At 37.3% G+C, this 17330-nt stretch overlaps 1 protein-coding gene across 1 annotated transcript in view; it reads left to right on the top strand.

Moving 5' to 3' along the window:
- The first annotated feature begins 1724 nt into the window (after positions 1-1724).
- The window catches only part of SLC13A1 (solute carrier family 13 member 1), a 76791-nt gene continuing 61185 nt past the window's right edge, over positions 1725-17330 (top strand). Inside the window, exon 1 of the mRNA XM_060108343.1 lies at positions 1725-1823. Within this exon, the coding sequence (XP_059964326.1) occupies positions 1725-1823 (99 nt within the window). The remainder of the gene's footprint in view (positions 1824-17330) is intronic.

Raw genomic sequence — 17330 nt, 5'->3', positions numbered from 1 at the left:
AAATATCATACAAATACCTTTCCATTTTTGGTATCATCTCACAGAGTAAGATCTTCTAAGATGAGAAAGTGAGGCTCAAATGGTCTCACCAGGTGGCTGAAGGAAATCTGAGAACAGACATGGTTTCTTCAAAAAATAAAAAAAGCATGCAATGAACTGTACTGAGTGTTATATAGAAAAAAAAGTATCAAAACTGCTTTAAATAACTCTCCTCCTTTAATGTGTTTTTTAATGCTATTATTACTGCTCATTTACTACTGCTCACTACTTACTACTATTATTTATAATTACCCTCCATATTTTTCACCTGAGAAATTCAAGATGTAATGTGCCTTTCTGGTTTGGAGACTTTTTTTCTGTTTACTGATTTTCCTGAATCACTATATATGATATATCTTTAGAAATTCAGACTTTTAGAGGGGAAAAAATGTTTTCTCATCTGCATTAACAGTACAGTGAGGTGAGTGTTGGTGAAAGAATTATCTTTCTTGATGGGAAAAGAAGGCAGAGTTATATTAATGTGGCATTAGAAATAAGGTCTAAATGCTAACCACAGATTATATAAAACTAAGGTTATTTGTGGCAAGAGAAATTGACTATAGATTATAGAAGGAAATGTGTTTTGTTTATACCTAGGGCCAGGTGCATAATAGTTGTTTAGTTGAGGTTTGTTGGATGATTAATTTACAACACAATGAGAAACTAACCAGTGAGTCCCTAGCCCTGAGGTGTTTCAAAACAGATCCTCCATGTCACTTTCAGAACAATTCCCGTTTACACACACACACACACACACTCCTCTTGAATGGCTGTAATGACTCATCTCTGTACAAATTCCCTGATAATTATTTAGTCAATATAGTCAGTATCAGCACAATAGTATCAACTCAGTTCTGAAAAAGTCTTACAGGTGAGGGCTTATGGAAGACTTTATGGTAACTTTTGGCTTGCTATCCAAAGAGGCCATAGAGTCCAAGAAACACAGAACTTTGCTTTCGAACAGTGAAGAAATTATTGTGCAACAGAGTGTGGTACTGGGGAGAAAAATGCTATTCACTCTCAGAAGCAGTGGTATTTATCTTTTGAATGAGAACAGAGAAGTCCTAAATGAGAGTGGTCAGAAGCCCTCCTCTGAGTCAAACTCCACAAAGGCAGTGCATTCGGCTGCCTCAATACTTTATCTGAGGAGTCCCAGAAGAACCCATCTGTAGCAAAACTTGCCTTTTCACACTGGAATTCCTACTACTGGGGTTGCTATTTCGATTCACAAACTGAAAATGAGCTTCACTGGAAAGGGTACTGGAGGCACCCAGTAAAGACCTGCTCAAGGCACCACGCAGGTGTGGAGCCTCAAATTCAGGGAACGTCAAAAGGTAAGGAGGGGCCTCATTGTGGGCAGACTCAGCCAGCCTCATGGTTTGCCTTCTCCTAGACTTGGCCAGTTCATATTCCAGTTAATGTGCACAGACTAAATAAGGACAGTTTTGCCCTTCAAAAACATAGCAGAAAATGGTCTTTGATTTCTCACAAACGCTCTTGGGCTTATCTCTCCATGTGAATTGTGACAGTAAAACAATAAAAATTGAGATTTAATTTTAACTCATGTTGGTGAGTCTGGGGCAGTAAATGAAGATGATGGGCTAGAGAAATATTAATCTAGGTTGGCTATTTAACGTTTGCCTTTTTTTTGAGGGGAACACTATTGAAGGCACCTGTTCAGGACAATGAAATTCTTCAGGTATATTTTAGTTTATCGCCGGTTTCTCCTTGTAGTTTTCACTCTGTTGATTTTATTGCCACTGCCACTCATCCTCCGCACCAAGGTAAGTGAACCCGGAGAATGGGCTGGTGGGTTTTCTGATTTATCTAATTGTCCTTTATTGTTCCTATGTAATTGTCTGGCTCAGAGCTGAATGGGTAACACCTTGGGTTTGAAATCAGGATCATTATACATTGTGTTTTGTCCATTTTTTCTCCTTTTTAATGATTAATGTTGTTGATCCTCAGTATGATTAACTGCAATAATTAAATAGTATATCCAGTCAGAATTGTTCTCTGACTGGCAACCAGATGAGAGGAAGGACAAAAGAATCACAACCCTTGAAATCCTGTCATTCTAGTTATCAATCTCCAGAGAGCATCCTGGGTTAACACAATCCCTTCCCCTGAGACTAGGCAGCAATGTGACACTGGGGGAAAGAGCTAGAGGAAAACTTGGGAGCCCTAGGGAGGGTCTAGCACAAACTAATTTACTTGACAGGTCTGTGGCTTGGTGTGGGCCACGGGACCTTCTGGAAATCTAGTTTCCTTATGCTTCACTGAAAGCATGAAGTAATTTTCCTTGGTTAATCAGGAAAGTCTAATAAATAATTGTACATGTTCTGAGCATTTGAGATTTTTTATCATTTTGGTGTGCTTGTAGGGATTTTTCTGTTTCCTTTAAGTGTGGTTAGTCTATTAAGTCCAGAGTAATAAACGCAATGCATTTTTAATACCTTGGGGAAATGATTGTATCAGCAAACATTTAGTGAGCACCTTCTCTACGCCAGGCACGACAAGTGTCTCTTGGTGGTAAGAGGACAGTCACCAGAGTCAGGCTCTCTGCTTTAGGTCCCAGGTTTCCACTTAGAAGCTGTGTGACCTGGGCAAATTAATTGACCTCTCTGTGCTTCCATTGTCTCATATGTAAGATTGAGAGAGTAACAGGCTTGTTATGAGGATTAAATAAATAAGCACTCATCAAGCACTTACTTGGAGCTGTGGCTGGCACACAGTAAGTGGGCTAGTGAGAATCTCACCAAATCTGTTGATCCCACAGCTGTGCAGTTCCCGCCACCCCATGATGCCTTTTCTCTGAGTAGAAGAGAACCTTTCTGATGTTCTTCTCTCACAAGCATTAACCAAGGTTATACTAGTCTGGGTAAAAATAGAATTGCAGTAATTATAATATTCCACCTTCCCTCAGAAGTCTGCCACTGTCTGAAGGAAAGTCGTGTCAGCTACTGAAAAGTCTTTTTGACTCTGTCAAGGCCTCCTCTACCTGCAAAGCCGGCAAGGGATCTGGGCTCTGCCACCCACAGGGTGTTTCCTTCAGGAGGAGGAGGGGCAACGGAGGTCTCACAGTGCCCCGAGGACGGAGGGAAGAACTCTCTCCCACTTTTCGTCAAATATTGTTCTGAACCCCCAAAGTTTTAGAGAATGTCTAGTGAAAACAGCGGGCACACTCCATGGTCTTTGGTTTGGTTGGTTTTGTTTTGCAAATTCTTTGTGACTAATCCTCCCCTGTTCCCCCTGCCCCTCCCACTCCAGCTAGTTCTGAGGACTCTTCTATGAGTCTCTGGCAGTCACTAGATGACAAATGTGAATCACAGACATAGGGATTTCATCTGAACGCCCACCCCCACCTACTTGGAAGACTCGTCACTCCATCTAGTGCGCATGACGGCCTTCTTCTTCCAAGTCCCCTGGTCCTACCTGTCCCCCAGACCTGACTCCTACCATGAGTACATCCTGATTCATACCTGGACCCCTGCTCTATTTTAATATTTCTGGGTTAGTCTCAGCATAAGTCCTTACTTATGAGAAAATAAGAGAAAATAAGTTAAAATAAGTTAAAGTAGTCAAGACAGACTATGGCCATGACTGCATATCATCTCTGCTGCTCCTTTGACATATACACATATGACACTTTGAGTATCTTCCATAATTTTCAGAGGAAGTGAATATAAGCTCTTTGAAAAGGAAGACCAATTAAATTAATAAAAAGCAATGTTCTCCATGCATGAGTCATTAACCAGAAAGTGTACATTAGGTCTGTGGGGAAACCTGGCAACAAGTTGCATTTGACAAACTGTGTTCCTCTTTCCTTTCCCTCTAATCAACTCATTTGTTAAAACTCAATGAATGTTAATGGGAGGATTTTTTTCTAGTACAGTAACATGATTTCATTTTTTGTTTACTCTAAATGCATACTTAACCATTCAATCAACCGCTAATCAAACGCAAAGAATATTATTTTAACTGTTGCTTACAAGGAGAGCAAAACTTTGTTTCAGAGGATGTGGGCCTTTGGAGTATTTAAAAGTTAGGTAGAGGCTTACTTTGACATGAATGCAAATCAATTTATTGTAACTTTCATGTTACCAAACTGGAGAACCCTATGCTTGCTTCCAAACCCACAATAATAGTCAAGCAAAACAAAGTCAATTTTGCTTTATAAAAGCACAGTGAATCTACATGATGTAGAACCAACAAATAATAAGTTATTGGCTGATTCTTTTTCATTTTCCTTCTGATTACTGAGTCGTTTCTATAGACCAGCCTTAACCCTTACCTTAATTTTACCTTGATTCAAAAATGTAGCATCAGTGATGAGAGCCCCTAAGTGGCTTTGCAATGTAATGTTCAAAAGGGAGGGGAAGGGCTTTGCTTTGCAGACATGTGACCCAACAAAGGCCACATAGATGCTATTGAAACTGGATTTGAACTTAGGTTCTGTCAGAACTCAGAATTCATGATTTAACAGTGGTTTTGTTTTACTCTTTTCTATATTTTATACTTTTGAAGGTTTATCCTCTATTTTGAAGAGTCACATAAAGTGTGGCTTGATAATCATTTATCAACAACTCAGGCATAACTCTTTACAATGATGCTTTAGACAGGTCAGACCAGAGAAGAGGTGCATCTTTGCCATTTCTTCAGTTGACCTCATGCAACTCAACATCTTTAAGGTAGAAAATTGCAGTGATTCTAACCACTGGGGCGGACCTATAAGAACTGGAGTAGTGGACTCATGTGTGTCATTTGCTGAATGTCCCAGAGTCCCAGCTATACAAGCTTGTATTATCAGCTTGTCAGGGTATGGTGCCCCTTCCCTTCACACCTGTGCCCAAATGTTTACCATGACTCATGGCATTTAGTGGGCATCTTAAAATCTTCTAGTTGGAAGAGACCTTGGAACTCTGTATTTCAGTGTTTTCATGGAAATAATATTTTATAGCGAAAGAAAATATGTACTGATATCACCCCAGAAGCCTAGGAGCATAAGTCAAACAGAAGCTCAAATTGAATCCTTATGAATTAGGTATTGTAATTGGTCAAATTTTGCAGATTAGAAATGGAGATAGAAACATGCAAATAGCTTACCAAAATGTGGCTATACAGATGTTTCCAATCAACATCTGTCTGACTTTAGAGCCAGTGATCTCAACCACAACTGAATATCTGTGTCTTTATAGCTTCCGAGGGTAATAAGTATACTCCTAACACATTGGTGTAAATGTCACTTTACTAAAGGAATTGTATTTCCTCATTGCTTTACATTGAAACATCAAAAATACTGTCTTTTTAATCATCACATAAGTATAAGGGTAGTCCTAGCCCTTTCCCAATCAGTAGTTAGTGGTCAGTAAAACAAGCCTGTAGTGTAATTGATATTTATGTAAATATTTGAGTAAAATTAATAATTGCACTGAATTTTTCTTTTTGGAGAGGGAATATCTTAAATATTCCCAGATAAAAACATGTTAAAATTGGCCTAGGCTACATGCCATAGTCCCAGTGATATTCACAGTGCAACTTTGTTCTTTTATGACTATTTCTAGCAGCTTGTTAATTTTACTTCTCAGAACTCCGTACTATTTCTTTACTTATTTTTCTAGTTTCTTGGCTTTTCTTTGTATTTCTTTTGATGGAACAAAATGATAAAAAGAATGCCAAGTTTGTTTGAGGAGTTTTAATAGGAGAAAACTGAACAATAATATTTTCTGTTTGTAGAGAGTATCCTTCCAGGTGTGTCACTCCATCTAATTTACCCATTCGTTATGGACCCCCTTTTTTTCTTTTTCAGTTAAGGAGACAGGAAAACAGCCACACGGATACTGAGCAGCATTTCCTAGTTGACTGGTTGTAAATCTGAGACCAGATTTCAGGTTTCTGTCAGATACTTCAGGATTTCTCTGGAAAATATTTTACACCAAGAGAAACTTGAAGAGAAGAGAGGGGAAGAGTCAGCCGAGCAGAGAGCCTTAGGGCGCTGGACCGGCCGAGGTTAGGGATGGAGGAAACACAGCTGGGAGGGCCACCTGTCGTGGGCCGCTTCTGTTTCCTTCACAATCTATGCATCTGATGCACCGTAAATTTCAAAGTTATAATAGAAATTATAATAAGTAGAAGAAATGATACATAATGAGAGTCTTATGGTGCTCCATCTAGAAAAACTAAACAGATGGGAGAAAGATAGCTCTTGTAAAGAAAAGTAAACCTTAAAGTGATAAAGGCTCTGATGGAAGGGGGAAAGTGGTAGGTTGAGAAGTCTGACAAAGGAAAGGAAAATGAGTGGGAGAAAATTTTAAAAGACCACAAGTGAGAGAAGAGGGACGGCAGAATTCTGAGAAAACATAAGGAACTTTTAAAGGGGCAAATCAAGTAATGAAACAGTTGATATTGTTTTTAATGTTGGTCTAAACTGTTGTAGAGATTTAAGATAAAGGGGGGAAATGCTATAAGCTCCAAGAAAGTGAACATTTTAGATATAAAAGAGCATCAGAATGATGGAGGGCAAGAAAAAGAAGGCATGGAGTCATGCTAATTAATGTGGTAGGAGATGAACAAGACCAGAAAATCCAAATGTGATATATATTTATTTCATGAATATTTGATGAGAACTTGCTAGGCCCAAAGTACTGTGCTCAGTGAACAGTGGCATATTACGCAGTGTAATGTTCCTGCTTTCAAGTAGCTTTTGCACAATTGCTGAAAAGTCAGTAAATACCATGGCCAACATTCATCACAAAATAAGGCTGTATATAAATCCATGCCAAATGATGGAAACAAATGGTTTGTGTTATAGACGTGTAATGAAAAGGTGAATATACCTCTAGGGATTCATCGTTCTTCAGCCCCTCCATTCCCCCAGACACACACATCCCACTTGCCCACAACCTGCTGCTCCTTCTGTTTTCCCTGTCTCGGAGAATCTGCTACCCCGTTTCCAGGTCTGAAATCTGTGTGTCATGTCAGATCCCTCAGCTATTCCTAAGCCCTCATCACTCAGTCTATGTTGCTTTACCTCCTGAATCCACCCGCTTCCCATCTGTGTCTTCATCTCCATTCCTGCTGGCACTGCTCTCCTCAAGCCTGTCTTTTCCTCTCTCTTTCATAGAACATTTTCACACTCTTTCCCCCCAGAGTCTCCTGCCAGAGGACTATTTTTAAAATGTCAACCTCGTCCTATTGTACCACTGCTCAGACATCTTCCATGGCTCCCTTTTGCTGACAGGGGGAAAATATCTAAACCAAACATGTATATACTGACGGATCTTTGGGATTTTGCCATTTATTCCTCCTAATAGCCCTCCCCAAAGCCCCCAGTACCTATCTCCCGCATCGCATTCACATTTCCCATGGCAGCAATATTTCACTATCTGCCATCCTAGGAGACTCATGATTGTTCTTCCCTCTCTTTGTCTGCACATGGTGCATCTTCCTCCTGGAACGCCCACTCCTCTCGCCCTGTCCTTCTTGGGAAAGGCAGCTTGGGCTGTGATACAAACAGAATCATCCTCCATGCTCTCAATGCACAGTCGTGGAGACATCGGCCTCCATCGTAGTATGTATTCCATTTTGCCTTTATCTTTGCCTCCCCCTCTAAACTGCAGATACCTCAAGAACACAGAACATGTTGTTTAACTTGTTTCCTCCGGCCCAAGCACAGTGCCTGTCACACAGTTAGACAGTTGATAACGGATGGATTAAGGACCTCTCGCGGCAGAAGGTTATGGTACATAAGCTAGATCTTGTAGGAGGGATAGGATATAGGAGAAAGGAGACGATGAAAGGAAAGAACTTCAAATAGAGTACAGAGAGCGACTCAGGGACAGAACAAGAATGTAGGTGTAACAGGAGTGTGTCTCTTCCATGAAGCTCTTCTTTTCCTTTCGTGATACATATTTATACCTTGGTTGGTAACAATAGTATATGTGAATGTCTACTGTCAGCCTCCTAACAACCATTAGAATAGTTAATATTATCCCCATTTTACAGATGAGCAAACAGACACTCAAAGAGGTTAAGCAATTTGCCCAAAGTCACACAGCCTCTAAGGGGAGTGGGAGGATTTAAAGACAAGCTGTCTGGCTCCCAAGCCCATCGATGCTATTGCTTCCTTAATGGCATTTATATCAGATTTTTAAAACCGCGTGCACCATTGTTCCTGCATTTGTAATTACAAAACACATGTTGAGATGAGGTCTCCCACTGCCTGGATTACAGAGCAACCACGACCCCTGATGACCAAATAATGTGAGCAAGAAATAAACTTTGGTTGTTTTAAGCTGCTGAGATTTAGGGGGTTTTGCCACAGCATAACCTAGGCTGTCCCAACTTATCTAGCATATTCTGAAAAACTCCCCAAGTGATTCTGTCTTGCTACCCTCTGGCCCATGGCCTCATCTGTAAAATGAACAAGACTTAAAAGAGTTTTCAATGTTATCTGTAGATTGGCTGCCCCAGATTCACCTGAGGTACTTATGGATATGAAGTCCAGGATGCTGCACATTTAACAGACTCATCATGATTCGGAAGCAGTTAATCCATGGCCTGAATTTTTATCACACCCTGGTGCATTGTCAGATTGGAGAACAAGATGATCTCTATGGCTATGTCCAGTTCCACTGTGTGCACGGGGTGTGAATACAGCATGTCTCCATTGCTAATTGTTTTCAGAAGTTAGACGAAAATGAGTTAAAAATTCCCTTGTAACTGACATAGTGGAGCCACCAATTGCCTTTCCCTGCTACCCATTTTGGGCTGAAAACTAACTAGAAATGCTAATTATTTTTCCTTGACTTTGTAGTTGAGCTTCTTACTCTCCATCTTCCAAGATGGAGTCACTTTAAGCTTTGCAGTTAATATGGATTGAGTCTTTAGAATTTCCTGCAGCAGTAGGGGTAGGTGTGTCACGACCCATGCAAAGCCCTTTATGGGTTCTGTCAAATAATAATAATGTCCTTGTAGCACACAGATTTAGAATGCATTATTTTTCTCCTGTCTTAATTGCTTTGCATTCTTTTTCGAAAATCAGTTGCAGTGAGTGAGGCCTGTGATTGGTCCTGCTTTTCTCAAGCTGTGCTGAGAGATTGTACCCACATATGTACTAATTCATCAGTGAAATTATTCCATAATATCATCATTGTGTCATTAAAAAGGGGGAGAAGAGGTGAAAAAACTATATTTTAAAGCCTAATTTATATTTCAATTCCACCTGGAACAATAATTTCAAAGAGAACCAAGGTGATTTTTAAATATAATCAGCCACATTTCCCAAGATAATTTGACACTCAGAACTTCAGTGGCGGGGGAGTCATTTTCCACATTGCCTAGTCATAGGGTCATTTGCTTTTTCTGCCTCAGTAGCAAGTTCCTGGCTGCACTTACTTGGGGTGGTTAAGACAACATATGACTAATATTGTGAAATGGGGAAGTGGGAGAGTGGCAGCTACTGGGAAGTGACCTATGCAGGTAAAAGTTTTAGTTCCAATTTCAGCTTATTAGCAAGAGAGGTGAGAACCTCAGGAGAACTACAGAGACAATTCATCCACTGGGATGAGCGTCAAAACATCCAGTGCCAGGCAAGTAGAAGAGAAAACAGAGAAGAGAACAAGGCAAAGAAAAGAGACTCCTAGGCTAAAGAATTTATGCCTAGTAGAGTGATTGTTTTATATAGGGATCAAGATATATGAATAAAAACAGCTGTAGAAAAGACACCGAGGAAAAAAAGCTTCATTCATTTAATAAATATTACTGGGTGCTTACTATATGCCAGGCATTGGTTTAAGTGCTGGGAATAAGGCAGTAAATGAAATAAGATGTGCTCTCATGGATATACTTGGATTGAACTCTACTACATACTAGCAATGTGATTATTGATCCTAAGTTCAACATGGAATTACCATACCTACTTTATAGAATTTTGGTAAGGACTACATAAAACAAGTATTATATCTGGAATGTTGCAGGCATTCATAAATGTTATTTTCCCCTCCTCTTACTTAGTCATAAGTCAGAAAAACAGATTTGCCTATTTATTTGGCAAATATCTTCACCTTTTAAATAAGATTTCCTATCTTTAAAGCCTGTGATTAGCAGTCTAGATGAAATCTGTACAATTAAGACCCCCCTCATCCCTTTCTCCACCATAAACACAAAGCTAATAAACATCTCTGTAGACCAGAGTGGATCAGAAAAGCATGCAAGCAGAGCAAATGTGAGAACCTGTGGTCTAAAGTGCTCTCACATCATTCTAGGGTCAGAGTTAATTTTAGTGCCACAAACTAAGGGCTGGAGAGTGGTTTTCTTGGCAACTATGACAGGCCCCCCAAAAAAGCTAGACTGACCACTCTCTGTGGTGGCATTCAGAGGAAGCAGATTCTGCCCAGCCTCCCAGGCAGAGCTGATCCAAGCTTCCTGATCCAGCTAGATGGCAGGATTTGCATTGTCCTGGGAGGACAGGACCTCAGGCCGACAAGATAAGGCACATTCTGGACTATGAGCTGGGGACTAGATGGAGGCAACTGTAAAACTTCTAGATGATGAATAATGAGTACAGAAAGAAAAAACAAAAAAAAAAAAACAACTACCATACAGGGTAAATCTGGAAATAAAATTTCAAAATGCAATAAGGCAACCAAGAAAGCCTGACAATGAAATCAACACAGAGATGAAAACACTTCAAATAAAATGAAAATAACAGGGAAATCAATAGATGAGGAAAGGGGGAAAATCCACAATAGATGACAAATTATTTTTAAAATAGAAATATACAATATTACAATATTGTATTACAATAAGCAATTACACACCAACATATTAAATAACCTAAAAGTGGATAAGTTCCTAGAAATATACAACCTATGAAGACTGAATCATAAGGAAACAGAAAACCTGAACAGACCAATTATGAGTGTGAGGTGCTTGAATCAGTAATCAAAAACTTCCTAACAGGGCTTCCCTGGTGGCGCAGTGGTTGAGGGCCCGCCTGCCGATGCAGGGGACGCGGGTTCGTGCCCCGGTCCGGGCAGATCCCACATGCCGTGGAGTGGCTGGGCCCATGAGCCATGGCCGTTGAGCCTGCGTGTCCAGAGCCTGTGCTCCGCAACGGGAGAGGCCACAACAGCGCGAGGCCCACATACCGCAAAAAACAAAAACAAACAAACAAAAAACTTCCTAACAAAGACAGGCCAGGACCAGGGCTTCACTGGTAAATTCTACGAAATATATTTTAAAAGAATTAATGCCAATCCTTTTAAAACTGTTCCAAAAAGTTGAAGAGGAGCGAACACTTCCAAACTGATTTTATGAGGCCAACATTATCCTCATACCAAAGTCAGGCAAAGAGACAATACAATGAAAGGAAATCACAGGCTCTTCTACAAAGTATCAGCCAACCAAACTCATTAGCACATTAAAAGGATCATACAACATGACGAAGTGGGATTTATCCCTTGGATACAAGGATGATTCAATATACACAAAACAGTTAATGTGATGTATCACATTAACAGAATGAAGGATTTTTAAAAATCACATAATCATCTCAATAGATGCAGACAAATCATTGACAAAATTCAACATCCTTTTATGATGAAAAACTCTCAACAAATTAAGTATAGAAGGAATGAATCTCAACATAATAAAGGATGTATGTGACAAGCCCTGAGTATGTAACATCATACTCAATGGTGAAAAACTGAAAGCTTTTCCTCTAGGATTAGAAATAAGACAAGGATGCCCACTCTCACCACTTCTATTTAATACAGTATTAGAAGTCCTAACCAGAGCAATTAGGCAAGAAAAAGAAATAAAAGGCATTAAATTGGAAAGGGAGAAGTAAAATGATCTTATGTGTAGAAAACTGTAAATACTCTACAAAAAACTGTTATAACTAATAAACAAATTCAGTAAAGTTGAAGGATACAAAATCAATGCAAAAAATCAGTTGTTTTCTACACACTAACAACTATAAGAAAAGAAAAAAAGTTTTTTAATCCCATTTACAATAGCATCTAAAAGAACAAAATACTTAGGAATAAACTTAACCAGGAGTTTCACCTTCTGAAAACTATAAAACTATAAAACATTGATGAAAGAAATTAAAGGAAACACACATAAACAGAAAGACATTAAAGGAAATACACATAAATAGAAAGACATCTCATGTTCATGGATTGGAAGGCTTAATATTGCTAAAATGTCCATCTACCCAAAGCAATCTACAAATTCAGTGCTATCCCCATCAAAATTCCTATGACATTTTTTACAGAAATAGATAAAACAATCTTAAAATTCATATGGAACCACAATGACCTTGAATAACCAAAGGTATGTGAGCAAAGAGAATGAAGCTTGAGGCATCACACTTCCTGACTTCAAAATACATTACAAAACTACAGTAATTAAACAGTATCTTACTGGCATAAAGACAGACATATAGACCAATGAAACAGAATAGAGAAATCAGAAATAAACCCATGCATATGTGGTCAACTGATCTTTGACCAGGGTACCAAAAATACACAATAGGCAAAGGACTTGAATGGACATTTCTCCAAAGATGATATACAAATGACCAACAGACATATGAAAGGGTACTCAATATCACTAATCATCAGGGAAATGCAAATCAAAGCCACAGTGAGTTATCACCTCACACCTATTAGGGTGGCTTTTATTTTTTTAAAAAAAGATAAGTGTTGGTGACGATGTGGAGAAATTGGTACCATGGTAAACTGTTGGTGGGAATATGAAATGATGCAGTCACTATGGAAAACAGTATGGAGGTTTCTCAAAAAATTAAAAATGGAACTACCATATGTATGATGCAGCAGTCTCACTTATAGGTATATACCCAAAAGAATTGAAATCAGGATCTTGAAGAAGTATTTGTACTCCCATGTTCATTGCAGCATTATTCACAATAGCCAAAATATGGAAACAACCTAAATGTCCATCAACGAATGAATCAATAAAGAAAAATGTGGTATCTATAGACAGCAGAATATTATTCGGCCTTGAAGACAAAGAAGGAAATTATGTCATCTGAGACAACATGGATGAAATCATGTCATCTGCGACAACATAGAGGACATTATGCTGAGAAATAAGCCAGCGATAGAAGGAAAAATACTGCATGATTCCACTTTTATGAAGTATCTAAAATAGTCACAGTCATAAAAGTAGGGAGTAGAATGGTGGTTGCCAAAAGTTGGGTGGAGGGAGAAATGGGGAGCTGTTCAACAGGTCAAAGTTTCAGTTATGCAAGATGAGTAAGTTCTAGAAATCTGCTGCACAGCACAGTAACCATAGTTAACAATATTGTATTGTGCACTTAAAATTTTTAAGAGGGTAGATCTCATATTAAGTATTTTTAACACACACACACACACACGCACACACAAAACAAAAACAAAACCCAGAATGGGGCCTGAGGAAACTTTCGGACATGATGGATATGTTTGTTACCTTGATTGTGGTGATAGTTACACAAGTATATGCATATGTCCAAAACTCAGCAAATTGTATACAACATATATGTGCAGTTTTTTGTGTATCTATTAATCCTCATTTAAAAAAAAAGAAATATAAAGCGAGAGCAGGTGAATATAAAAAAAAAGACTAGTTAGAAATCTTGGAAATGAAAAATAAAGTCTCTGAAATGTTAAAAAAAATCAAATTTTAAAAACTCAGATATAATAAACTGTAAACTTTAAACTGAGTACACTTGAGGACATAATCAGTGAACTGATAAGAAAGAATACTAGGAATTCACCTAAAAATCAGACAGAATAATAAATAAATATGCTTTACATGAAAGAATAATTTGAAGGATGAATTCAGAATTTCCAACATACATGTAAAAGGTATTCCTGAAAAAAGAGGGACTAGAAGAGAGATTATATTCAAAGTAATAATGGTTAAATTTTTCAGATTAAAAAAGATATGAATCCTCAGACAGAATATGCATTTCTAAGTATAAAATAATTTTATTAAATATTAGTCCATGTTTAGACACATCATAAATGAAACTTCAAACCATCGAAGATAAGGAGAAAATTTTAAAGCTACCAAACAGTAAGGAGAAAAAAATTTATATAAAAGGATGATAATTAGATTAATTTCTCACTTTTTTCAACAATAATGAAGATGTCTAGTACAGATTTACATGACCCTTATGGATAAAACTTCAAAATATTATAGAAGGAATTTAATGAATACCTAAATGAATGAAAGTGTTCATAGATGGGAATATTTTAAGGCCATTTCTTGTTTTATAAATTCTGTGTAATTTCAATAAAAATCTAAAATTCAAAATGTAAAAGCCTAAAACTATCAAGGCAAGTTTGAGAAAAATGTAAGATAAGGGACTTGAGGTACAGATTGTAAAACTTATTGAAAAGCTATAGTAGTTAAAAGAGTTTAGCAATTCTGCAAGAGTTGATGTTTGAAAGGCCGCGGGGGGAGTAGGTGATTGAGGAACAAAACAAGGAGTCCATAAACACATGTGCCTGCATTTGTAGCGATTTGGCACAGGAAATAATATAGCAACACAAATTAGATGGACCAAAGATGGACCATCTAATAAAAAAAGCCAGGGCATTTAGGTTATACATTTAGAAAAAAGGCATCAGATTCTTCTACAAATAAATTTAGGCCCTACACTTGAAAACAGCCTTTTTAAGTTTTAGAAAAAAATACAGGAATATAATAGAATATAGAAAGAATTTCTCATACAAGGTAGTAAAAGCACAATATAACAGAAAGGATTTTAAAATAACTGCATTAAAATTAAAATCCTCTTATCAACCAGAAATAGAATAAAGCAAATTTCATAGATGAGTCAGAGAATAAGACAAATATTTGCAAATATATACTTATAAAGAAATATTACTAAGAATCTAAAAATAACTCCACAAATTCATGATAAAAAGAAACAAACAACTGAACAGAAAGATGGAAAGAGACTATACACAAGGTAATTTGCAGGAGAGAAACAATTATGTTCAATAACCATGAAAAAAATACTTCAGTGGTATTCGAGCAAATGCAAATTAAGAAGAACTTTCCATACTATCAGATTGTCAAATAAATAAATTAGTCCAATATGCCAATGGTTGGTGAAACGGAACTTTCTCACATTGTTGGTGCTAATATTGTATAAACTGATACAACCATCTTGCATACTTTCCACTCAGAAATTTCGATAACTACTTTTATACACTAGCTTAGAAAATCTCTTTCCTATATTCACTTTGGAACTAAGTACAAAGATGTTCGTAGCCCGTAAACAGCCATCAGAAAAACGGACATATGAATTCTAATGTATTTATAAAAAGAAATGCTATATCCATTTAAAACAAATTAACAATAGGCCTTCATGTATCAACATGAATGCACTTGAAATAGATAAAACATTGAGTGAAAAAGCAAGTTGAAAAATCACATATACAGAAAATCTTATTTAATCTCAAAACCACATGATGTTTATTAATGCATTAATGGCTACATGTAGTAAAATCACAAAAGCATGGATAGAAAGGATACACATTCTAGATAGTGGTTAACTTTCAGGATTTCAGAGGAGAAGGAAGTGGAGTGGTGTATATAAATCTTGAATGTTTTATTTATTTTTTAAAAATTCAAGCAAATGTGGCAAAATATCAGCATTTAAAAATGTGTACAAATGTGTTTATAATTTTCCATATGTTCTTAATATTTCATAATTTAAAAAATGCTTTTAAACCATATACTGCTAGAAGGCTTCCTATGCTTCATTTTTTCAAAAATATCAAGGATCAGGAATTTTAAAAAAATTTTTGTTAGAGTATAATTGATTACAATGTTGTGTTAGTTTCTGCTGTACAGCAAAGTGAATCAGTTATACATACACATATATCCACTCTTTTTTAGATTCTTTTCCCATATAGGTCATTAGAGAGTACTGATCAGAGTTCCCTGTGCTATACAGTAGGAGGTCCTTATTAGTTATCTGTTTTATATACAGTAATGTGTATATGTCAATCAGGAACAGGAATTTCTTGCCCATATTGGTTGGTAATCATCTGCACGTAATCTCTCCGGTAGTTTGAGAGAATCTTCTTTTAATAGGAAAGGTGGAGGTGGCCCTTGCCAGAAAGGCACAGCATACACACACACAGCAGGAAAACACAGTCAAGTGACATTACACTTCACACTATCGAATGGAATTTACAACATCTGTATTCTGCACAGCTGCCTCTGCCTGGTGGATGTGGTTTGTTTGCTGAACTTCTCGGTGTAACTTTTGGAAGTGGTAGGGGGTATACAGGTTTTTTTAATAGAAAATCGGTGTTTTTATTTTTGAGAAGTCCTCTGGATTTCTCCCCCTTTGTTTCATACAGTATTTTGAGAAGGGATCATGACTTAAAAAATATTTCTGTAAGATCAGTCTTACTCATAACTTTGAATCTTTTTTCCTTCCTATATTTTCCTTCACAATAAACAAAATGAAAGTAGACGTTACTTGTGTTGCTCTCACTCAGTTCAAGAATTTATAATACTGAAATGTTTTGCTATCTGTGGAACAGAATTTGATTCAAGTTTTTACTTGTTATGGTTGTGAGGTTAATTTTAATAAAGACATCAGATGTACTCACGATTTTCACTAGACTTGAGAGGCACTGAGAAGGGAAATGATTCACCCACAGTCTAACTTACTTGACAACTGGCCTTCTTCTACTGTTGTATCAGTGTTTGCTGGTGGTTGTAGTAGTGGTGATTGTGGTGTATAATGGTGGTTACAGTGGTGTCCTTCTGTTTTAGGAGTAGGGGGCTTGATACGAAGGTGGCGAAAGAGAGGAAAGAGAAAAAAATTAAAGAGACAAAGATGGTAGAGCTAGAGGTAATGGGTCACTCTAAGAATTTCCAGTGATATAATGAAGCAATTTTTCCCTCTATCTCAGAGATGGTTCTACAAACATTCAGAATGGTTCAAACATTCAGAATGACTTTTGAGTTGTGAGCACTGAGATAACTTCTGAGTTTTCTTCTTCATCAGAAGAACCTGTTCACCAAAAATCATTCACCCTCATTTTAGTTTTGTTGAATATGTTGTAAATAACAAATGAAATGTTTTTCTCTATCTTTTGTTTCTTTCTTTTTCTTAACAAAAACATGCACAGATCTTTGATTTTAAAAAATAATCCTATATATATTTAATATAAGATTCTTAAAATACTAGACTTTGTGCCTGGATTAACCGTGTGTTGTTGAAGGCCTAAAGTGCTAATGGGAAAGAA

Source organism: Mesoplodon densirostris, chromosome 9 (assembly GCF_025265405.1).
Source record: "Mesoplodon densirostris isolate mMesDen1 chromosome 9, mMesDen1 primary haplotype, whole genome shotgun sequence".
Taxonomy (NCBI): domain Eukaryota; kingdom Metazoa; phylum Chordata; class Mammalia; order Artiodactyla; family Ziphiidae; genus Mesoplodon; species Mesoplodon densirostris.
The sequence above is the reverse complement of the archived record's forward strand: the minus strand, read 5'-3'. Positions and strand labels throughout refer to the sequence as shown.